Source organism: Anabas testudineus, chromosome 21, assembly GCF_900324465.2.
Source record: "Anabas testudineus chromosome 21, fAnaTes1.2, whole genome shotgun sequence".
NCBI classification, from domain to species: domain Eukaryota; kingdom Metazoa; phylum Chordata; class Actinopteri; order Anabantiformes; family Anabantidae; genus Anabas; species Anabas testudineus.
Genome location: NC_046629.1, coordinates 22,571,298 through 22,595,514, shown reverse-complemented (window position 1 = coordinate 22,595,514; position 24,217 = coordinate 22,571,298). Strand labels below are relative to the sequence as shown.

At 40.2% G+C, this 24,217-nt stretch overlaps 2 protein-coding genes across 3 annotated transcripts; both read left to right on the top strand.

The window, feature by feature from the left end:
• Positions 1-70: 70 nt before the first annotated feature.
• Positions 71-1,425, top strand: spegnb (SPEG neighbor). The gene is made up of 4 exons (XM_026377168.1): positions 71-177; positions 490-797; positions 924-1,065; positions 1,223-1,425. Exons 1-4 carry the CDS (start codon positions 71-73, stop codon positions 1,359-1,361), a joined length of 696 nt encoding a protein of 231 aa, XP_026232953.1. The 3' UTR covers positions 1,362-1,425.
• An 886-nt stretch (positions 1,426-2,311) lies between these two features.
• LOC113172925 (carboxy-terminal domain RNA polymerase II polypeptide A small phosphatase 1-like) lies at positions 2,312-24,139 on the top strand. 2 transcript variants are annotated; one of them, XM_026376012.2, is made up of 7 exons: positions 2,312-2,910; positions 10,510-10,652; positions 15,186-15,287; positions 19,846-19,902; positions 20,902-20,994; positions 21,429-21,614; positions 21,887-23,476. In XM_026376012.2, the coding sequence occupies exons 1-7, from the start codon at positions 2,838-2,840 to the stop codon at positions 22,013-22,015; spliced, it is 783 nt and encodes a 260-aa protein (XP_026231797.1). In that variant the 5' UTR covers positions 2,312-2,837; the 3' UTR covers positions 22,016-23,476. The 2 variants fall into 2 exon arrangements, with proteins under 2 accessions (XP_026231797.1, XP_026231796.1); XM_026376011.2 differs by lacking the exons at positions 2,312-2,910; positions 10,510-10,652 and adding an exon at positions 11,325-14,551 and having other exon boundaries at positions 21,887-24,139.
• Positions 24,140-24,217: the final 78 nt, after the last annotated feature.

Here is a 24,217-nt window from a genome sequence, read left to right as displayed (position 1 = left end):
ACTAGATTGGATATTAGAAAAGGTTTCCTCTCAGTTACCTCTAAGTACTAACCAGTTTTAACTGCTGCAGATGTCTAAAGCGAAGGCTGCACCCCCTCCTGGGTGCACTCTCAACATCAATGATCCTCAGGTCCAGGAGGCGGCTATTCGAATCCAGGCCTCATATCGCGGCCACAGGTACCAAACTCCCCAGCGTCTGTTGGCACCATTGACACTCGAACTCGACACTGTGCACTTTAAATACACAGGTTTGATCGCGGTCTGAAACTCTCCTCCCCTGCAAGTTAGCTGTGTCAGAAATAAGGGCATCTAAGTCCTACCAGTTCTTGTCAGTTTCTGGAACTGCTGATCTGACAGCACGCCATCTAATAGATCAATTTGACAAGTGTGCAGAATGACATGTACAAACCACTTCATCTAAAGCGAACTAAACCCATTCCCGTATGAAAAGCTTGTTTGGTGAATTACGCTTTTATGCTTTTCCCTTAGGTCACGTAAAGAGCTGCGAGAAAAAGGCCCTCCCAAGATTCTGCAGGACCTTAAAGATGTGGTTCTTGTTGAGGGCAGCGCTGCAAAGCTGGAGTGCAGAGTTAGCGCATTCCCAGATCCTTTCATTGTCTGGTCCAAAGACGGCAAACAGCTGAAGGACGGTCCCAAGTACCGCTATGTGTTCGAAGACCCAGATTTTGTGGCGATCGTAGTTCGAGATGGGGTTCTGGCTGATCTGGGAAAATACACTGTCACCATTAAGAATCCATTTGGAGAGACATCGGGATCTGCTAGTATTCTGGTGGAGGGTGTGTACTTACTATTAGCTTTAGCTGACATTTGTTCGACATTTAGAGAAAATCTGAGGCAGTCTCCAAAGTATTTTCTTTCACAAATCATATGGTTGACGGACTCTTTCCATCATGCTCTCACAGTCCCTGCTAAGGTTTCTAAAGGCCCAGACAACAATAAAGCCAAGAGAGGGACGACAGTGGTGCTTAAGGCTGAAATAAGTGGAGAACCTCCTCCGAATGTTGCCTGGCTCAAAGACGGAGATGACATTGAAGAAGACGACAGGTGGGGTTCACTATCACACTGTTAATCAGACGGATGCAACCATTTATTCTGTAACTGTAGACTTAACTTATATACATATACATGTTGATTCTGAACATGATTCTCAGGAGCGCATTAATACAAAGGGTGATTAGAAGTTGTTGCTGATGTCTTTCAGGGTATTCTTCGATGTGGGAGACACCAACACAATCTTAACCATCAAAAACGCAAGGGTGTCTGATGCCGGCAAATATGAAGTGTTTGTGGAGAACAGTCTGGGCACAGACCAGTCCTTTGCACGCGTGGACATACTCTAATGTTTCATAGCTAACACAATGAGTCTATGTTCTCTTTTAGTGCAATCCAGTGGAGAACATACTATGTTCATGCTCTGTTCAAAGCTGTACATAACCTAAAACATAGTAGTAATAAAGTATTTTTTTGCTAATGGCTTTTTTTGAGGATTTTCTTTATTATCCATGGATGAGTATTGTCTGGTGGATTGGGACAAAGATGAATGGCAGTGTAGAAAAGGCTTCAGGCTGGCTGCATAATAACTTTTGTAAGAGAATAAAGAGAAAAAAGGGGAGTTGGGACTTTATATGACCGGAAGAGTGTGGGTGTTTAGGGTGTGGTCCTGCCCCAGAACTTTAATCTGCATGTGTTTCTGATGTGGTTAAAAAGTAGAGATCTGTGATGACTAAACAAAAACTAAGTGCAAGTGCTGAACTGTTTTCATGTGTCCTGGTTGTTGAAGACAGCTAATTCTACTCAGAACAAAATCAAAAGTAATAGATGGGACATTAACATTAATAGAATTAACTGTGGAGTTGTCTGCCAGCAGCATCTAGCTGCAGTCAGAGGAATTACAGCTTCATGTACTGTTTGTGGCTCAGCTTCCTCTAAATCAGAAATTTATTTAATGTTAATGTTGCTCATCTTTAGCGCACCAACCCTTGATATCACACAGATGCTTAACAATCCAACATTTTTGTTTTACTCACAAACAAATGATCTTTTCTGTATATGGGACGTAGTTTTGTGGTTAATTAATAGAAAAATAAAAAAGTGATCTTTACACAACAGCATGCGTTTCTAGATTCATCTGCATAAAACGACTTTTCTTCATTACTAAAGAGCAAACAAGTTACAAATAAAAAAAAAAAGGCCTGTTTAAAGGAGGGAGGAGTGTGTCTACTCTGATCCTGGGTGTTGCCACTTTACAGACAGTCCCTAACTTCCCCTTTCTGTGGGTCGGTTTCAAGGCTGCCCCCCTCCGGCGTCAAACTTCCAACTTGTCCACGAACAAACTTTTACAAAGACGCCGCGCACGAAAAACGTCCCACACAACCACCGGATAACTCTAAATACCCTGACTGCGAACACGAACGGGCTGTGGAAAACAGAAATACTAGTCCGCACTCTTCTATTTCCTCTCTAAAGACCATTAACTCGTCCTGAGGTGATGGAGCGCTGCGCATTGTGGCTTTAAGAATGGGGGCCTCTTGAAACCGTCTGCTTCATGTTACCATGGTCCGAGTGATGAAGTCGAGCGGAACTTCTTCTGGTCCAAACCCCGGTTTCTCTGTCGACCTCGGCCTCTTTTAGACGCGTTTGGACCCGTCCGGCTTCTCGTTCCTGTCCTTTTTTTTTACAGCCAGCATGCGCGTTTGCACACCGGGAGTGGCAAAATCTACAAAACCACAGTTTTGCCATAATTCCTCGAACTAACAGTAAACAGCGCTGAGTCGAGAGGAAACGAGCCGCGTCCCGGTCGGCGGGTGACGGAGCTCATGGACCGGTCCCCGTCGGTGATCACACAAGTGAGCAGAGAGGAGGACGAAGACGCGACTCGTCCAGAGGAAGGTGAGGAACTTTTACTGTACTATTCTGCGGCGCTTGTCAGAGTCAGCGGGACGGGACGGAGCTGGAGCTGGAGCTGGAGCGGGAGCGGGAGCTCCCCGGACGAGCCTCCATGTTCCTCCAGAGAAACGCGCGGAGACTGAGCGAAGTTTGAGGAAGCTCGGAGCCGGTCAGCTCAGTGCGTAGGCCACGGCTTAAAAGTTAGAAAAGAGACCGGAACCTGGATTTGAATGGACGTGTGAAGCATCAGGGGCCCGTTATGATGTGTTCGTACAGAGAAAACGATGAAAACCTCTGTAGTTAAATATAAAAACAAAGAGTCGTGTCCGAGGGGGCGGGGTCGGAACTTGACAGGTCACCGCCATTGTTTTGGACGCTGCTGCTGAGCGTCGGTTTATTTTTATCTCCTCTGCTCGTCCCAGGCCCACATTTTTACACCGTGACCACACAATGAGCCCGAAATATCTGACGGGGACCCTTGAAACGACGTGTTATTAGTGTGCTGTGGAGACTGCATTAGGCTCTCAGCACCTCCTCTGTGTCTACCTGCACGCCGCGGCTGCTCTGCAGCCACAGTTGAAGTTAAGCTCATTTTGAAAGCTCTGTTTGCTGTTATATGTCCTTCTATTCACACAAAACCTCTACAGAAAATGTGCCCAAGATCGCCCAAATATTGGCATACAGCTATCTCAATTTAAGATCTCAAAAAGAGAGAGTCTGTTGTTGTGTCAGTGGGATACTTCAACAGTGTTTTATGGAAATTATGCTTAAAGAGCATGGTCACTAAAGTAGGAACCTTAAGCTTCATCTGATGAATAAATGCCACCTGTGCGTCACAGATGAATCAGCTATGTAATTAGCAGGTGGACTGTGTAATGCAAATGTACTGCATACATCCGACATTAAACTTAAAGCATGTGTGTTTGGAGGGTCTGATTAGTTTTACCCCTTAACTACAGCCACAGTGAAACAGTAGTTTTCATTTAATGTGTTTATTAAGTAAAAAGAAAAAAGTACAAGCTTCAGGAGCTGGGGAGTGCAGCAGCTGTCAACCAATCAACACCCACACAGCCAACGCCCAAGTCTACTATAAACCCTAAAATCTTATTAACAGAATAGATTGAATGAGAGTTAACTGTAGCCATGTTTTTTTTGGATCCAACATCTAGAGGCCTTTCGCATTTGGCACTTTAAGGTCTACAAATACAAAAGGAAAACCCTCCTGAAATAATGACTAGGTTCTCACATGAGCCAGCCTCGGACAAACTCACTCTGTTATCATCTAGTGAGAATCGCTTTAGCCTGGCAGTTACATGCAGACACAACACACCACAGCAGCAGGTTTGATAATGGTATTGACGTCCAATTTAGAAAAAGTATTGACTTGTAGCTCTGAAAGGTAAAATTTGCTCCAAATAACCCCTAACCTGGTTAACGCCTTTAAAATGGGAAAGGTCACTTGAAACTACTTTCAAACATGTGTTCACTGGAGATGCAAAGTATTCTGGAAATGTCATCATTAAAAAAGGGGAGAACACCACAGACCTGTTCTGAATTCTAGACGGTAGAGAAGCAATTACTTCAAAAATCTAACGTTAAATCCTGGCCGTGGTGGAGGATATGTGGATACTTGTTCGATAAATCTTATTGCTGAAAATGTTTAATACTTAAGCTTTACATCATTCAGTTTATTATAAAATAGGCTATACATTGTCCAGAACCTTCACTGATCATACTTGTACCACCTTAAAGTAGGTGTCAAGGCTGGTATGGCGACTCTGTGGTCAGCACTGTGTTATTGAAAAACTGACCTGCCTCTGTTATCCTGGGTTTATTTTTATTTTGGCTTCCTCCCACATCTGAAAACTGAGTATTAAATACTGCTTTACAGCTACTGAAGTAATATTTTAATAATTAAGCCGTCGTAATGGCAGTATTTTCTTTCTTTTTTGTTGTTGCCTTGAGTGAATATCAGCGAGTCTCTGTTGTGTTCAAAGACTTGCAAATTCTATTTAATAAAATAGTTCAATTTTAGTCAATTTTAATACAATTCAGCCAGATGTTTTTTTAGCTCCAATTATGCACTATGAAGATAGCGGTGATGGAATCAAACAGTGTAATAGTTGAGGCTCTACATTTGTAATTTAATGTGTAATTATGCTCCCAGTGATGGGTTTTTTTATGTATACATTTTTTGTGTTAAGCCACTTTATCAGTAAAATCTAAATTAACGGATTCAGTTGGAGTGAATTAGTTAAATGTCCAATCTAAAACCAAACAATACCACAATGGGCAACTTTTGCGTAAGAAGGATAAAGGAAGAAATCTAGCTGGCTAAAACTTGTTTGACTGCACAGTGTTACTGCTCTTATCCTCTGTAATGCTGAGTCTGGTCAGAAGGTGGCAGTACTGTCCAGCTTACCACTATATTGATGCTCCAGCTTCCTCTTAACCAAAAGGTTATGAGTTCAAAACTTGACTGCCATTAAGGAGTGAGGGGCCAGTGAAAAAGGAAAGGGGGAGCTGTCTTCAGCCCTTCTTTAGTTTCACAATTTGCTGCAGCCAAATGGGGGCGTTATGAATCCTTAGCTTCATAGACAAAATAACATTGCTATTAATCTATATAAAGTCAGCATTCTTTACACCATCCAACTACATCTGTTTACTGAGTTCAGCACAACAACTTTAACTGTAACAGCTACACAGTTTTTGTCATTGGACTTGAGACAGCCTTTAAGCTGAATATTTTCAGATGCAAAAATGTTAAAACCTTGGTCTGACCTGCATGGTCACCATGAACTTGCAACACCATTTACTGCAGAGGGGTGTGAAGCAAGTTGTCAGATTGTAACAATATCAGGTGTCTGAGCGGCAGAAAGTCGGTCGTGGGAGGCCTCCTTCTTTCTGCGTCTGGATAGGAATAGAAGCAGCCAAGTGCACAGGCATGCCTAGCCTGAAAGGGTCCCAGATAAGACTGCTTTCAACTAAGTAGGCTAAAACATGCTGATGTGGCGTGAGATCGTTGCTGCCTTTTGGAAATGCTGTAACCTCATTATCAGTGTCTGAGCCTCTTGGACAGGGAGGTGTGAGGAATGTTGAAGTACAGTTTACTTCTTACTCATTTCTTTTGCCTACTTATACAAGTGGGCTCGAGCTGCAGAGCAAATAAGTGCTGAAAAGTACTTGTAATCTTAAATCTAGTGTGAAAGAGCTTACTTGCTGTAACTCAACTCATTATGGTTGGTTGTGTTACAGTTGGATAAAGCATATCCTCCTCATTGCTTATTGAAATCTGGTTGGAAACACTGTAGTACTGTGTAGCCCTTAAATACCAGTCAAGCATCAGCATTTAAAAGTTGTTCTTGGTCCAGCATGCCATGATCCAGATCTGGCATCCAGGACCTTTTTTTTTCCTTTTCGCTAAAAAAAAACTTTTGTGATTTATATTAGTTGTATTGTTAATGGTAAAATGAAAATTATATATCTTACATTAATAATGCAGTGAGAGCTTAACAGCAAACATCCCACTCTGGAGAAAGTCATTTCAGGAGAGTTTTGAGTTAATTAGTGGGGTAGGAGATGGTTTACATTACTTGGCTCAGCACTTCTGAAACACAGATGACCTACTCTCTGTACTATTCCTGAACACCTCACACACGGCACACCAGAGCTGCTGCTAACAGACAGCTGGCACTATATACCCTCCCCTCCAAAAGTATTGGAAGAAAGAGGCAAGTGTCTTTATTTTTGTTGTAGACTGAAAACATTTGGGTTTGACATCAAAATATGAATATGAGACAAAAGATCAACAGGTGTTTAAGTCTGGATCCAATACAAAACTTGGAAGATAGCACCTTTAGTTTGAACCCACCCATTTTTCATGTGAGCATAAGTATTGGAACATGTGACTGACAGGTGTGTTTTGTTGCTTAGCTCTGTCCCATTACAGTGATTATTAAAACTATAAATAGCACTGAATGTTGACGCTCAGTTTCAGATTTGGGTTTTGCCTGTTCAGACTGCATCTATGGTAAGGAGGTGTATCCAACAATCTGTCAATGTGTGAAAAACAAGCAATTGTGAAGCACAATCAATCACAGCCACTGCACAAACATTGGCCATAGCTAGTACAAGCACCTGAAGAAGAAAGAAACCACTGGTGTACTAAGTAACAGACATCTAACGGGTAGACTTAGGAAGACAACAGCAGCTTTTAACAGAAACATTGTGTGAACTGTAAAGAAAGACCCTAAAACAACTGTTAGTGACATCAGCAGCAGTTATAGCAATTAAATTTGAAGTCTTATTCACTTTAATCTATTTCAAGTCTACATTTTTTAAAACCTTTGCTCGCATGAAAAAAGGGTGGGTTCAAACAAAAGGTGTGTATCAGATTCAGATGTTAACAGCTGGAAATAAAAGTTGAAATGTTGACCTTTTTGTCTCTTATTCATTTTCTGATGTCAAACCCAAATGTTTTCAGTCTACAGTAAAATTAAAGGAACTGGCCTCACTTTTCCAATACTTTTGCACAATACAGATTGTATGTAGACAGTAGGTGTTACTTTCTGCAAAGCCCACACATAAAGGACAGTGAAAGGTCGTCTTACGATAAGGACAGAGGAAATATGAGATTTCTGGGCTTGTATTTAATTTTATTTTCATTTTAAACCTCTATATGCTGCACAAGCTATTTGCTGTGTTTATGCAAAGTAAATAAATAATTGGACATGGGGTGATGGAAATAATATTTTTGTTCCGTAGATCAACCCAAAAATGTTTTTGTAAGAGAACTATAGCACAGTATGCCACCAATGCCTGCACTAGTTTGGTTTTTAGTTAGTTAATTTTCGTATTGTCTAACTTACAATTGTATATTATCCATATTATGAAACTGTCTTTTTATGTTTTTAAATGGTCTTGAATGAGTTTTTAATTGCTGTCACATTCTTGCCTTATTTTTAGACACAAGGTGTGTTTGTTGGTCAGACCACCACCTTGTCCCAGACTGAAGTGTGGATGAACTTCCATTATGTACTATTTTTACGCCTCCCTCAGGATGTCACATTCCCTAATAAATACTTAATTAGTAAACGTGCTACTGGGAAAATCCCCAGCTAGCCCATTGGTTTTCTGGTTCTCAGATTGTTAAACAGATATATTTCTGTTAGTTGTACAGTTATTCTCATCCCCACAAAACAAGCAGAGGATTAGCTCACTCTAATAACATCATAGAAACTAAAATGGAAATCTAAATGAAACTAAATAATTTTGGACTGTAAGTCATTCTCCCAGGAGCCAGTGCTGTCTGTGCAGTCAGGGATTATGTTCTTGTTGACATATGCAATGTAGACATGATCGTTGGGATGCTTTGGGAATGATATGGCATTACAGAGTATCTAGTGTCAAGCGGATTCATTTAGGTAATTTTCTGTGCAGTGTAAAGCCACGTCCTGCTATGGGCGACACAACATTGTTTGGTGTTTTTTTTTTTGACATTTTATAGCCCATTGTGAGCATGCAGCACTATATGTTACGATATACATAGAATCTCATCATTAACCGCTGTCAGCAGGTGCTCTGGTTGGCTATATGTAAGCACTCTGATGTGTAATGTCAGAAGAGTTATCGCACTGGGCAGCGTGATGTTTTTTAACTCTACAAGCTTCACCTGCCCAATTCCCTCACACGTGTTTGCACACAAACCTTTTGCTTTGGGACCAAGAGAGTTATGTCCAAACAAGCAATGCCCAGTCTGTAATGACTGCTTGCCAGGACCTCCATCCGCTTTGAGCTCCTGTTGAATGAAGCAGTCAACAGACCAAAGCAAAAAGGAATAACGCTTGAAAGTAGGTCAGACCTGTTCAGGGACAACGCTGAAACTGGGCCTGATAGAAAGGTCAATAAGCGATAGTATAGAAACTGTTTTGTTTTATCTGTTAGTAGTAGGCATTTATTTTGTGTGTTCTGCTGAGATTTATTTGCTGTAATATGGTCATATTTTATGTGTCTGCATTTTCTCTCTTTAAATGTTTTGGCTTCAACTGGACTTAATTTAGATTGTTTCGTGTCACAAATGACACCAAACCCCCAACTGTGACAGAAAACTGGGACTTTTCGGGATGTATCCATTGGATGATTGTCGCACAGCTTCTCTTTTCGTCTGTGCTCAATTAAGTTTTTTTCTTTTTTCTGAATGAATCTGACACAATGCATTCTGAACAGCTCATAAAGGGAAATATCACCTTTCACAAATAAAGACTCATTATCTACAGTACTCTACAGTACTTATACAGTATGCTGCAGCTTTTACTACATGGCACTATTTCCTCTTAATGAGAACCTATAGATGTGGTCTTTATGCTGTTGTTACCATTTATGATCTGCTCTCATTGGCAGACATAGAAACATCTGAGATCTGACTTTGTTTTCCATTTTCATTAGAAAAAAAAACACAACTTAGAGAAATACTTTAATAACATAAAAGTGATGTTACCTATGTTTAAATGTGTGTAAATATACATCTTATAGAGAATCAAACAGTATAATTTAAGCAGACTCTTATTTATTTCAAACAAAGTACACACTGGAAATAATACCAGTCCACAAAGTCTTCAAAACACTACTTTCAGGTCTGTAATGTACACCTTTACTTTCATATGCAATGTTTCGCTCCCCATTTGAAGTAGTAAAGCAATACACAACATTGCACAACACATCAGGCGTCCTGATGACAGGCCTCCCAGTTTGGATGAACTGACGCAAGTACTGGCATGGATATTGAAGTGAACTAAGTCTTGGCCAGATCTCACGACAGCACAACAAATACTACACAGATCATTAACATCATCTGATGGTTTTAATGTTATGGTTGTTGTAGTCAGCATGGGAAAAATTCATTGCTGGCAGTGATCAACACCTATCAGAACACAAAGTGCATCACAGCTTGCTGTGTGTGGGGCTGCATATCCGCAAACGGGTGTCTTGCTGACCCATGTCCCCCACAACATTAAAACCACCAGGTGGATTTAGTTGCATGTATATCTTAGTCACTGATTGAATAGTTGTAGAGTAGCTATACAGTTAAATAAAGAGGAATACAATTGTATTTAAAAATATCTAGTCCAAAAAAATATGTGGATGTACAGAATAAGTGATCTCAGTCAATTTGTGAATCCTGTTACACACTGAAGAAGGATCCTAACCACTTCCGCTAAACCAGGTTTTAATAAATAAACGTAAATTTAATACATTTGCAAAGATTTCAAACAAACCTCTTTCACTTTGACATAATGGGAATTTTATAGAAAATACCAAATTTAATCTTTAATTTTGGAATAAGGCTGTAACATTACAAAATGTGGAAAAAGTTAAGCACTGTGAATACTTCCTGGATGCACTGTAGATTTTAGATTTTAGATTGAAACCCAACAACAAAGCAACAAAAATACAAGTAATGTTGTCGATTTTAGCCACTTTCCTTATTTGAAATATACAATTTAGCATCAGGAAAGAATAAATGCAGTCAGCATGTTACTGTCACCCCAGCATGAATATTATTTCCTACATTATATAACATCTCTCCATCTCGCTCTGTTCCAGGTGCTAAGGAGGTTACCCTCTTGAAGAAGCCTCGCAGCAGAGGCCTTTTCCACAGTATCTTCTGCTGCCTGTGTCACAGAGAAACACCCTCCATTAAAAGCAATGCCCCCTTATTGGTGGAAGAAAATGGAACTCTGTCAAAAGTAAGTTAGTCTCACAGCATATCTCTCTCACTGTTTCACCCTCCTTTGTTTTGAGCACCATGTGTTCAGCATGATTGATGCATGAATCACATGTTTTCTTGGCTCAAAGCTATTCTTGTTTACTCATTTCCCCTGTGCTGAAAAGTAACATACAACAGTGGTGAAAAGTACTTGATGTTCAGACATCAATCCAGATGAGTAGGAGTTACAAGAAGTGCAGAAATGGCGTAGGTGTTACAGAAGTGCATGTCTTACTGGAAGATTGCTGCATTACAAAAATCCAAAAACAGCTTCTGTGAAGGGGTCAGCAGCAAGGCACATTACACAGTCACTGCAGTGGAGGCTCCCTTTGGTTTACAGCATAAAATTGTTATGCAGATCGGGTTTCAGGAGTGATTAAAAGAATGTGCTCTCAACAAACCTGTCCTGGATTTGAATTAAATGCAAGAAACTGATAATCGATCAAAGCCTAGATAACTGATCAATAACTATAGAGAATCTCCTCTATGTGGAGTTTGTGTGATATTTTAATTGGAAAAATGTGAATGTTTACATTTGGCAGACACTTTTATCCAAAGCTAATTGCAATGTACAAGGAAAGGCAGGGCAAGCGTAAGGAGGTCTTGCCATGGAGCCCTATTAGAGGTCACAGCCCTCGAACCCTGGTCTCCCAGCCATATATATGGTAACATAGTGCTTAGTCCACGAATGACTGGCCATAATTCTTTTACATAACATTTTTTGGACAATTGCTAATATCTCCTTTGACATATGAAGTATATTCTTGGAAAACAACATCGCTTTTGGCTGATATGGTCTGGAGATCAAGTGTTTAAGATGTTCTCAGGTGTCAGTTTCAGATTTATGCCTTGGTTCAGCCTTTTATAGAGATTTGATATTCCAGAAGTTATTTGTCACGTCTTTCCAAGCCCCCAAAATAAATTGCCTGGTCTCTTGCAAAGGGAGGGTCGAGTCAAGTGCTGGTCTCAGTTTTGGTTGTGACAACCTGTCATGTCAACGTGCATGCTGCTCCTGTTGCTGTTACTCTCTTGAGCGCACTGTCGACTCCCCCCACCAGCCATGTAAATATGCATTCTGAATGGACCCGACACTTACCTGCCAGTCTTTTGGACTAGGACTCTGCAGAATCCTTAGAGACAGCAAGACCCTGCACTAATGCCTGGAGCATACATTTTAAACCAGCACAGTCCAAATTAAGAAATAATTTCGTGATGTATTTGGAAAACTCTGAGCAAACTGACATCTCTGGAGAACGAGAGTTGTCTACTGAAGCCATGCTTGCTGAACAATGCCAGGTCCCCAAACTAACAGAAGCTGCTGATTTAAACGACGCTTCAAAGGGAAGTGCAGAACTTGGCATAAGGGTCCTTGTGGAATATACTGAACAACTTAAAAGCAGAAAAATGGACTTTTCTCTTCTTTGTGATGAACAGTGCAACATGACTAGAGATGAGATTGAAACCTTCACGTACTGCAACGGACATGCTGAGAGCTTTGAGCAATATTCTGCAAGCAATGGATTTTTTGAATCTGACCAGACCATTGATCATTGTGAGACTTTGAGGTTAAGCCAGCAATTTGATGAATGTGCTCAACACTGTGAGTGTTTTAAACCTTGCAAGTCCTCTGAGCATTGTGCTAATCATAGCTTAACTTCCACATGTAATTCTTGTTGTGAACACTGTGTAGAACACCTCCAGTTATTTCAGCAATGTAAGCCTCCTGATCAACAGTTTGAGTCTTTTGACATTGAGCCAGATAAACCGGTGATGAACGGTGATAATTTGGAACAGTGTGAAATGTCTGATTTAATACCAGAGAGCACAGACCACTTTGAGGTACTACAACAATATGAGCCTACTGATGAGCAATGTGAGTGCTTTGACTGTGAGCCAGACACATCAACAGAGCACTCCGAACACTCTGAAATGACTGGTTTCACACCTGACACCTCTGACTCTGTGGACTTACTGGACTATGGCACTGAATTTTGTGAATATGATGACATTCAGAATGAAGTGGCCACAAATGCTAATGACTACGATTATGATGATGATGATGATGATTATTCAGAGAACTGTCCTCTTGAACAGAACGAGACTGAAGCAAGTGATGACGAGTCATGCAGATTATCCGAAGATGTCAGTTCCTCAAGTTGCAACACACCTGTTCACATTTATTACGATGACAATGAACATGTTTGCCTCTTTGATGAACGTTGTGAAGATTACCTTCAGACTAATGAGCAGCAAGCTGCTACGTTAGACGTGTCCACAGATCACTGTGAGACATGTGGAAATGATGATACTGAAACAAACCAAGAGTGTGAACCGACTCAGCAGTGTTCTGACAAAACCTCTGAGTTTGGCACTGAAGAGGAATGTTCCTCAGATTGCTCCTCTATGGAAACCAAGTCCTTTACGACTTGTCCTGATGGAAGTATTCCCTCAGATCACTACTCTGACTCATCCAGGGAATCTGATAAGGGGGTTCAGGAGGATTCAAGTGACGACCAGACTGAGTGGGAATCTTTTGAAGAGGATGAACAAACAGAACAGATCAAGATTAATGAAAGTAATGAAGAGGAAAAGAAAACACCCACTGGCGATATAGTGATTGAGGATTACTTTGACTTCTTTGACAGAACTGATTATTACAGAGACAAGTTCTCACAAAAAAGACATTACATCTCCTGCTTTGATGGTGGGGACATCCATGACTGCCTACATCTTGAAGAAAAGCCACAGAAATGCAGCGCCAAGAATGCACATGGTTTTGAGAAAATCACTGTACATGAAGCTGATGTGTGTTCCGATGCCCCTGAAGAAGCAAGTCAGATAACTTCTGAGGAAGATGAAAGTCTCAGAGGTGATAGTGAGACAGAGAAAAATCCTGAAGACTGGAGCATAGACTCAGAATCAGGTTTAGCAGACGATGACATTGAGGAAATTGAGCGTGAGTCCTGTGCAGACGATTATGAGGAAGCAGAGGAAGATGCAGATGGAGAGACCTTTGATGAAGAAGCTTGTGTGTTTGACGGTGATGTTTGTGAAATCTGTCACGAAGATGAAGCTGAGGTCTTCTCATCCTCTGGTAATGAGGAGAGTATGTGTGCTCCGTGTGCAGACAACATCTCAGTTGAAGGTGATGCTTATGAAGATGAGGGCTATGATGCTCTCGATAATGAATCTCTTGGTGACAATACTTCTTCAACAGATCAATTGCAGACCACTGTTATTGATTGCAAAAAGGACAATGAACCTGGAGCTGAAGACACGACATTTATTGAATGCTCAGAAATTGAGGCATATTGGTTACTTAAAGATAATGAATATAATATTGGAGAGAGGTGTGAGTCAGATGTTGAGGAATATTATGCATGTCAAATAAGAAGTATTCAGTCATCTGGTAAACAAGCGCTGAATGAATTCATGATGCAAGGACAATCATATGATCAGATAATCCATGGAAACACTAATGGAGATGCTTCTAGGAGTGAGAGAGAAGGTGCTCTCTTTCCTTTGGAAGAGTTAGAGACTGAAGGAGTTTGTCCAGAGGAGTCCAAAACAGGAAGTTTCAGAAATACAGAAGTTGGTGAACTGGCTGAAAACTTAGCCAGCTACTGTGATGTGGAAAATGCAACCGACGAACAAACTCAAAATTCAGACGATGAGTTAAAGGAAGTCCTGAGAAAAATTGCACCTCCTGTAGGTATTATTCACAGTGTTGTTTCAGAACATGCCAAAATCGCGGGAAGGGACGCAAAGACTGAGGAAATTGAGGACAACGAACAAAGCAGTGATTCAGAAGAGGAGCAGAGTGACAACGAATCCTTTGAGCCTTGTGAATGCGAGCACTGCGTTCCACTGATAGAGCAGGTATCAAACGTCTTTACACCTTACAAGTACTGAAAGAGGATCATTTGAGTTTGTAGAACTGTGAGCAAAATTATTACTATTATTTCAGAATCTACTGTACGCAAACCGGCTGTCAGTACTCTGGGTCTATTTTTATATCATGAAGGCTGTACTGCAAACCGTGTCGGAGAATAACTTACACAAGATTTTTTTTCATTGGCAGATTGTGCGGTATGTGTGTCAAAGTCAGCTCTGTCATTATCCTCACGTGGAACCTCACTCTACACATGCGTCAGTGTTACAGGCAGTCTGTTTGGCCATGCCAACTTTATTTAGAATCTGAATCACATCAACAAACACCAGTCTCTGACCACTTGTTGAAGGATGAGACATGGTATGGTGATATTTACATGCTCCATCAACGTGGTAGCAGCTGTAGCATCCAAGGTTTCATGTAACCTCTTACCGAAACACCATTGTCCAGTCTCTAAAGTGACAAGAAACACACACACGTACCTAATAAGCGTTATGTACACTACAATATGGCAAGATGGTAATTTCCTTATGTTTAATGTGGCCTCTACTTGTATTGTGAGCTTGGAAGCTAAAAGAGCTCTTTAATTAGATGCTCCTTTTGCCATCTGTTTGTACTTAGGTTCCAGCAAAACCTCTTCTCCCACGGATGAAATCGAACGATGCAGGGAAGATCTGTGTGGTCATTGATTTGGATGAAACACTAGTTCATAGTTCATTTAAGGTAGGTTTGGCCAAATGGCCAAATTTTCTTGTGGGTGTAGATATCGTGGGTTTTACTGGATTATTGTCTGATCTAAAACAAAAATAAACCAAGACATCTCTGGTTGATGCTGAGTGTTGTCCATTCAGACACTATTTGTGATTTGTGATCTACTATATGTGATCACAGCACTATTCAAATTATTCTCATGGCATAAACTTTTGTTTGTTGAGAAAACAGACGCAGCTGGTGACAATACTTGCAGTGTATGTGCTGATTGTAGTCTTTTGTCTCTGTCACAGGGTCAGGATGTTGCCATACTTTAAAAATCTAGGGGAAAATTTTGATTCCTTGTGATAAATGCAGGTTATAATAAAAACAAAGAGTGACCATTTTTAAATAGAGTAATGAACAGGGTAGTCATTACAAGGGTGTTTGGGGGTACCTAATCCCTGCTACAGAAGGTAGAAATGACAGTTTTTGAAACTTCTATATTCTGTAATTTCATAATCAAAAGTTAAAATATATTTTCACACCCATGGCCCAAGAAATGGCTATAATAAATATCACACACCCCTAAGGTGGATCAAACCATTTTTACTTATTAACATGAAGTTTGGTGTTGTGACAGCAGTGATGCACAGAACACATTGGTAGAAGGTACTGTACTGTAAACCAACCATTCAAGACTACGGGAAATCACATCAACTATATGAATACATATACAGTGAGGGAAAAAATTATTTGAACCCCAGCTGATTTTGTAAGTTTGCCCACTAACAAAGAATGATCAGTCTATAATTTCAATGGTAGGTTTATTTGAACAGTGAGACACAACAATGACAAAAAAAATCCAGAAAAATTCGTTTCAAAAAGAGTTATAAATTAATTTGCATTTCCACGAAGGAAATAAGTATTTGATCCCTTTGAAAAACGTGCTTTAGTACTTGGTGGCAAAACCTTTGTTGGCAATCACAGAGGTCAGCCGTTTCTTGTAGTTGGCCACAAGGTTTGCACACATCTCAGGGGGGATTTTGGCCCACTCCTCTTTGCAGATCCTCTCCAATGTTTGGCAACTCGAACCTTCAGCTCCCTCCACAGATTTTCTATGGGGATAAGGTCTGGAGACTGACTAGGCCACTCCATGACCTTAATATGCTTCTTCTTGAGCCAGTCATTTGTTGCCTTGGCCGTGTGTTTTGGATCATTGTCATGCTGGAGTACCCAACCACGACCCTTTTCAATGCCCTGACTGAGGGAAGGAGGTTCTCACCCAACATTTGACGGTACATGGCCCCATCCATCCTCCCTTTGATGCGGTGCAATTGTCCTGTCCCCTTGGCAGAAAAACACCCCCAAAGCATAATGTTTCCACCTCCATATTTGACAGTGGGGATGGTGTTTTTGGAGTCATAGGCAGCCTTCCTCCTCCTCCAAACACAGCAAGTTGAGTTGATGCCAAAGAGCTCAATTTTGGTCTCATCTGACCACAACACTTTCACCCAGTCTTCCTCTGAATCAGTCAGATGTTCAGTGGCAAACTTCAAACGGGCCTGTAGATGGGCTTTCTTGAGCAGGGGGACCTTGCGGGCACAGCAGAATTTCAGTCCTTCACGGCGTAGTGTGTTACCAACTGTTTTTTTGGTGACTATGGTCCCAGCTGCCTTGAGATCATTGACAAGTTCCTCCCGAGTGGTTCTTGGCTGATTCCTCACCGTTCTCATTATCATTGAAACTCCACGAGGTGAGATCTTGCATGGAGCTCCAGACCAAGGGAGATTGGCAGTTAATTTATGTTTCTTCCATTTGCGAATGATTGCACCAACTGTTGTCACCTTCTCACCCAGCTGCTTGGCGATGGTCTAGCCCATTCCAGCCTTGTGTAGGTCCACAATCTTGTCCCTGACATCCTTGGAAAGCTCTTTGGTCTTGGCCATGGTGAAGAGTTTGGAATCTGGATTGATTGATTGCTTCTGTGGACAGGTCTCTTTTATACAGGTAACGAGCTGAGAGGGCTGCCAATGTCAGCTCGTCACCTGTATAAGATCCACCTGGGAGCTAGAGATCTTGCTGACGGATAGGGGATCAAATACTTATTTCCTTCATGGAAATGCAAATTAATTTATAACTCTTTTTGAAACGCATTTTTCTGGATTTTTTTTGTCATTGTTGTGTCTCACTGTTCAAATAAACCTACCATTGAAATTATAGACTGATCATTTCTTTGTTAGTGGGCAAACTTACAAAATCAGCTGGGGTTCAAATAATTTTTTCCCTCACTGTATATATATATATATATACGCATGCTGGATAATAATTTAAACAGTCTGGCCTAGATTCACAACAGAAGATTCAGATTGCTTCACTTTTTGCACATTTTACTCTGTTGTAAATTTAGATAAAAAAAAAAAATTGCTTTGTTTCCTGTGATTGCTTAGTAACACTCAATAACCCATAATGATGAAGTAAAAAATAATGTAGTTAAAAGATTTAGCTAATTGCCACTTTGGCAGTAATTACAGTCTCTACGTGCCTCTCAGTAATTGGTAATCGCAAGGTGATGAGTATTGCCTTGTGTTAGCCAGATATGGTGCTTAGATGTGTACCCAATGACTTTAATATTTGTGTCATCAGACCACAGAATATTTGTCCCCATGCTCTAGGTCCTTTAAAACGGGTTGTGGCTTCCATCTGACAGTCTACCATGAAGGCCTGATTGATAGAGTAGCCAAACTTAGTCAGTGTAACCTCAATTAATTGAGGTTACACTGACTAAGTTTGGCTGCACTGCCGACTCTAACACGGGTCCCGGTGGTTGCACACTCCTATTTCACATTACTGAGGCCAGTCAGAGCTGATCTGTGTCTCATCACAAAGTGTTATTGTGGAAGTCCACAGAGGGTTTCTTGGATTACATGGCTTTTGATGCAGTGGAACCTTATATGTAGCATACACAGGTCTGTGCCTTTCTAAACTACGTCCACACGTAGCCACAGGTGGAAAAATGAAATTAAAAACTGATCATAGTCTGGACTGCCACAGCAAATTAAGAGTCTGAATACTTTTGTAAGTGAGTTCGGATTTTTGTTCTTTTCTTATTTTGCAAGGTAGAAAATATATAGACTATGTTTTCACTTTTTCATTAGATGTTATTGTAAAGGGATGATAGGAAAATGTTTTCCATTTTAAAATCCTCTTACTATGTAGCTGAATGTGCAAAAAGGGAAGGATATTATGTTTTGATTTGAACTCACCTCCATCCAATTTAGTTTTTTTTATCTAAGTCTTACATTTGAACTAAAATGGGTTTTACAGCGTTTGTTATTATCTTGGCTTCTAATTACATACAAGGTTTTATAATTCAAACATTAGAGACCATTATTGTGCTGTTAGCTCTCTTATCAAGTGTCAAAGCAAACCGTCTATTTGCCAAATAAAAGTAGGCCAAAAGAGCAATACAGCTTGCACTACCACTATTTTGCATAACTTAGGCACGTGACTTATTTTTATCTTGGAGTCTGGTGTCATGTGTCACTTTGAACCAATAACCATTTCACAGGTGCTTTGGTTTCACAATGCAGAACTTAAATGCATCCTAAAATCCAGTCCAGTCTGTAGATAGCTATTAAATAAAAGTAAATTGCAAAGCACTAGGAAATGTTCTGCTGTTAAGTGCAATGTCCCATTAACTCTAAACATGCATTCAAGCACCATACTTAGTTTGAATTGTTCCTACAAATGATTTGCTTTCTTTTGTTCAGTCTGATACCTTTTAAGGTAGCATTCAGTGAACAAAGTAATCAATGCCAAAGTCAAGGCCCTCGTGTCACGACAAATTATGTAATGAATGCCATGTGCTGTTTGGTCCTTCTCAGGTCACAGACTGTTCTACAGGATGTCACTGGATATAGCCGCTAGCTCTGTGTAAACAGGGTCTCACTCTGTGAACTCCATGTTTAACACAAGATGGATAAGAAAAGTCTGTAATACTTTGACACAAATGCTAAAAATAGATTGGGGTTGTGAATGCATTTTAAAAGTTGGTTGTAGGTTAAATGCAGTGTGAAAGGTAAATGCATTTCAAATAGAAAATTCAATCTGACACTTGACAGCAGCAGTGAATAGGATTAGTATTTGATTTGCTGCTAGTGGAAGTTTGGTTTAGTTCATAGTTAAAGTTCAATTTTAAGCTGCTTTTATTGTCACATGTTCCAGCTGATTTTTTACAAATGTTATTAACTTATTTTGTTAATACTCAAAAATATTTTGGTCCAGCTGGTGTAGAACAGGATGGGAATCATCAAGCAATGCTGGGAAAGAATATTGTGCAATAATTATAAATGTATTACTGGTTTAGTTTCATGGTGTGATGTCCTGTATAGAAGACACTGGGGGTAATATTAATGTTGGAGAAGCATGTTCAGGTGTGACAACCCCATTAAGAAATCATTTATTTTTAGGAGCTGTGTCACTGACGTGAGTCATATAATTCAAAATATTATTTAAAAGATGCTGAGCTGGCAGATGCATCCAGTTATTTATTTAATAATTTTTTTGTTGTTGCTTTTATTTTCAACAGCCAGTGAACAATGCTGACTTTATCATTCCAGTGGAAATTGATGGAACAGTTCATCAGGTATGCACTTTATGCTGCTCACTATTAGCTTTACTGTCTTCATGTGTTGCTCTTATTACAGATCTGGAACATTAAAACATTTACTGTAGGAGATTAGTTTAGGGAGTTGTGCAGATTGATGCAGATTGTGCAGATACATCAGTGACCATCACTGTGCTGTATACTGTGTACCACAAGTAACCAACATAACACCTATATACAAGCTGCCCTGAAAAGTAGACTAGTTTACAAGCTAAAAGTCAAATATCTTACAAATCTGACTGAGCTAGTAGCTTGACAGAGCTGTAGTCCTCTCTGTTGATGGCTCCAAGCAGGAGGCGGCTATTTCAGTGGCCTGACGAAATGAGGAAACCCTGGCAGGCTTCTCGGAAATCACTGGCCATCAGTCCCAGTCTGTGTGCCACATGTTGTGTTCTGCATAATGGTGCTGGGGGATGGCAGTGGCTTTTCCCTGTCGGCTGTAAATGGTAACTACAGTCTGTTGTTTTGGGCCTCACACAGAAGAGTTTTGCTGCCCGTTAGGGCCTGGGTCTGTTTCAAGTAATCCAGGATAGGCTTGTAAAAGTGGGGAAAGCCTATTCGGGATGACTTGGTTCAGAAACAATGCCTCCAGCATCTTAATGGAAGCAGATAAAAAATTATTCTGGAGTACGTGCACGTGTGTTTTCATTTAAATACAACCTTGTCTGCTCTTTTTATTTATTTAATGCCATCATAGAAGCATACAGTTATCAACAGACGAATGTAATGTAATGTAATGTTGACATGAAATACATTTTGGATATGACTTGATGAAATTACTGCATTTAGTGCAGGTGCTTTGCTGTGTGTACAGATTTATTTTTGTCTTTATCATTTCTGGGCACAGAAGTCTAAAGTAGGATTAATGTTTTCTTCATTTGTACATATTTGAATGTTTCTGTTCATATTCGTAATAAGCGCAGCACATTTAATGTGAAGTGTGGACTTTATACACTCCTGCCTTTTGTCTCCACCCAGGTGTATGTGTTAAAAAGGCCCCATGTTGACGAATTCCTGAAGAGGATGGGAGAGTTGTTTGAGTGTGTTTTGTTCACCGCAAGCTTAGCCAAGGTCAGACTGTTGTTCTGAGTCTTGTTGTTTTTTTGTTACAGTTTGACTGCACATTGCTGGATGTCATATTTCACATGGAATGCTCGAGTGACACCTGTTTGAGTTACATTGTGCTTAGAGTTACTCCACATACTCCATCCTCCACATACTGGACACCCTCACACATAAAGATATATTTATGATACCTGTCAAACGATTGCAGGGACTCTGTGACCTCTAACATTTACTTCACACTGTCTTGGGCTGTCAAGCTTTATTCACTCAGTCACACACACACACAGGCTGATTGATGTTAAGCTGCCATCTTTGTCTACAGCACTTGACAGTTTCAAGGGCACATTTGAATATTATTGTTCAGTATTTCTTGTAAGTTCATGAATTACATGGTTCAGACTTTTAAAGCTACTTTCATTTCCTCTTCTTTTCCTCTGCAGTACGCAGATCCTGTGTCTGACCTGTTGGACAAGTGGGGGGTCTTCCGGAGCCGTCTTTTTCGGGAGTCCTGTGTCTTCCACAAGGGGAACTATGTAAAAGACCTGAGCCGTTTAGGAAGAGATCTCAACAAGGTCATCATCCTCGACAACTCCCCGGCTTCCTACATCTTCCACCCTGACAACGCAGTAAGCTGTTTTCTTCCTCTGCAACACACTGATTCACACAGACATTACAAAGTGTGCTCACTTTGTGTTGTAGATCTACTTGTTGTTGAAAATCCAGACCTTCAATAATTCAGTACTTTGTAGGACCCTTTAACATCACCTTGTCATCTTGTCACCTTGTTGCTGTTCCCTTTTGTTATTAGAACAATAGTGTAGTCCTACAACAGGAAGTGCTGTGGAGTAATGAAAAGTCTTCTCTAATTACATCATATCTTGCTTTTGCAAATCTCCAGGTTCCTGTAGCCTCATGGTTTGACGACATGTCAGACACCGAGCTCCTTGATCTCCTCCCCTTCTTTGAAAGACTGAGCAAAGTGGACGACATTTATGATATTCTGAAGCAGCAGAGGACTTCAAGTTAACAGAAGCAGAACACTGGGATGAAACTAATCACCAGCAAATCTCATCACGGGGCCACGGGGGCTGGTGGGCCACAGGCCCCACGCTGCTTCCCACTACAAGGACCACACTGCAAAAATACCTGTCATTTGATCTCATATTGTTGCATTTTCTTGTTTGTAATACTAGATAAAGACTTAATATGAGATGAAATGACCTGGGCAGATGGGTAGATATCTTTTGCAGTGCAGCTAGCATGTTGCTGTTGTTGACATGGCAGCAGTGACCTGTATGTGTGAACACTTGTTCAGTGCCATTCTACAAATGAATCACGACCGTGATTTTCATGTCAGTACAATGTAGCATTTGTGATAAGATTATTTTAAGCTGTCGCGCAGAATATCACAGGTCATTGAAGACTGCTCCTTAATCGCATTAACATATTTTTAACATTTTTTGCCAAAATGATCCAACATGTAGTAAAAGACAATCATTAAGGGAGGAGTTTCACTACAAAATGACCCAAATCCCATTTTAACGTGTTGCAAACACTGTGGACAGAACCTACTGTATAAAAGGTATCATCAGACAAACAACTGTTTGTGGTCGAAATGTGGCTCCAAAAATACACCAGATACTTCTAGCTTGTGCCTTTAGATTGAAAGAAGAGCAGAACTGTAATCACTGCTGTTTTTTCACTGTTTCAGGTCTATTTGCTATAATTGGACAGTACTAGAATGTAATTATGTGTAATAACCATGTAGGTGTTGTCTTATACCTAGAAGTCTTGTTATTTACTAAGTCAAGTTCTGAAACCCTGGCTCCATCGGACAGTGCTTGGACCTTTCATACAGAGACCTACCAATATCATTTTTATACATATAGTATATCGGGATTTGAGTTGATCATTTCCTTTTGGTTTAATGCTTTTTTTTTTTGTCTAATGTTATTTGATTGTGAGTTTTTAGTTTAATTTGGCCGCCTCAGTGAGCGGCCCATCAATAACGCAGTACTGTTCACGTGTGCAGGAGGAGGCTGTAACCTGCTAAGGCATCTCGGACAAGTCTGGCTTTAGGTCGGAAAGCATGCTTTGACGCCTCCTGTCGGTAAACTTGAATTGGAGCTTTTCCAGTCCCACCTTATCGATGTGTATATTCAGTTTCACAGGGGAAACTTGTGCCAGACGTGTTCTAGCCCTGGTTTACTTTGCCTCAGTCTGGAGCGAGTGTGTTGTATTTGTATGTGTGTGTGCATGTGAGTGTTAGTGTGCGACTGCGTGAGCGCAAGTATTTACGTTGGTTTGAGATTTAAAAAAAGATATGTTGACAGTATGTGAGAAACGTAACCTTGAAATAATTATTTACTTTTTTACTGTATGCAACAACAACATTAACTTTGTGACTTGTAAAAAAAAACTGGTAGAGTGAGTTTTTCAATTGCTGCTGATAAATGTTAAAAGATTGAGGTCAAAAAGACAATTAGAAATATTTCTACCTTGTATCAATAAAGCATGTTTATTGAAACAGGTCAGATTTCACTACAGTACTGTTTTTTTCCACAAACATAACGCTCAACACAACATGGCAGAGGTGGAAACAGGTCAAATGGAAAATGGAATATGGAAAAGATTTCATATGACAACAACCATCATTCTGCACTAAGTCCAAATGTAACAGCCACTCACACAAGCATTTCAAGAAATCACACACACCTTGATTATCAGTCAAGGTGATCAAGTAATCTTTAACCTATTTCTTTCCCTAATTACCTGATTTTTTTGGCCCAATGTATTTACATTACAAGTCTCTATTGCTGCAAGACAGATTGAGTTTTCATTCAAACATAAAACATCATTTCTATACAATGGACGAGTGATAAAATAGACATTTGTGAAATTCAATGAATGAATTGTTGCTTGGATGATTCATTCTAAAATCTAAATTTGAGACTGTTTTGCAGGGGACTACTTAAATCAGATATTTATTGGTGTGTATACACGCTCAGTGTCTATCTTCACGACAAGGTTACAGTCAACACGTTCACACAGGACATTATTTACAGTCAAACTGATAACGGAACATTTTCACACACTATGATTTTTAAGTTTCATACAACCCCGTTTCCACAGGAAGTTGGGATGTCATGTAAAATGTAAATCAAAACAGAATAATCTTTTTCAAGTCAAATAAAAAATGTATGTTTGAATGAAAAGTGTGACTAAGAAC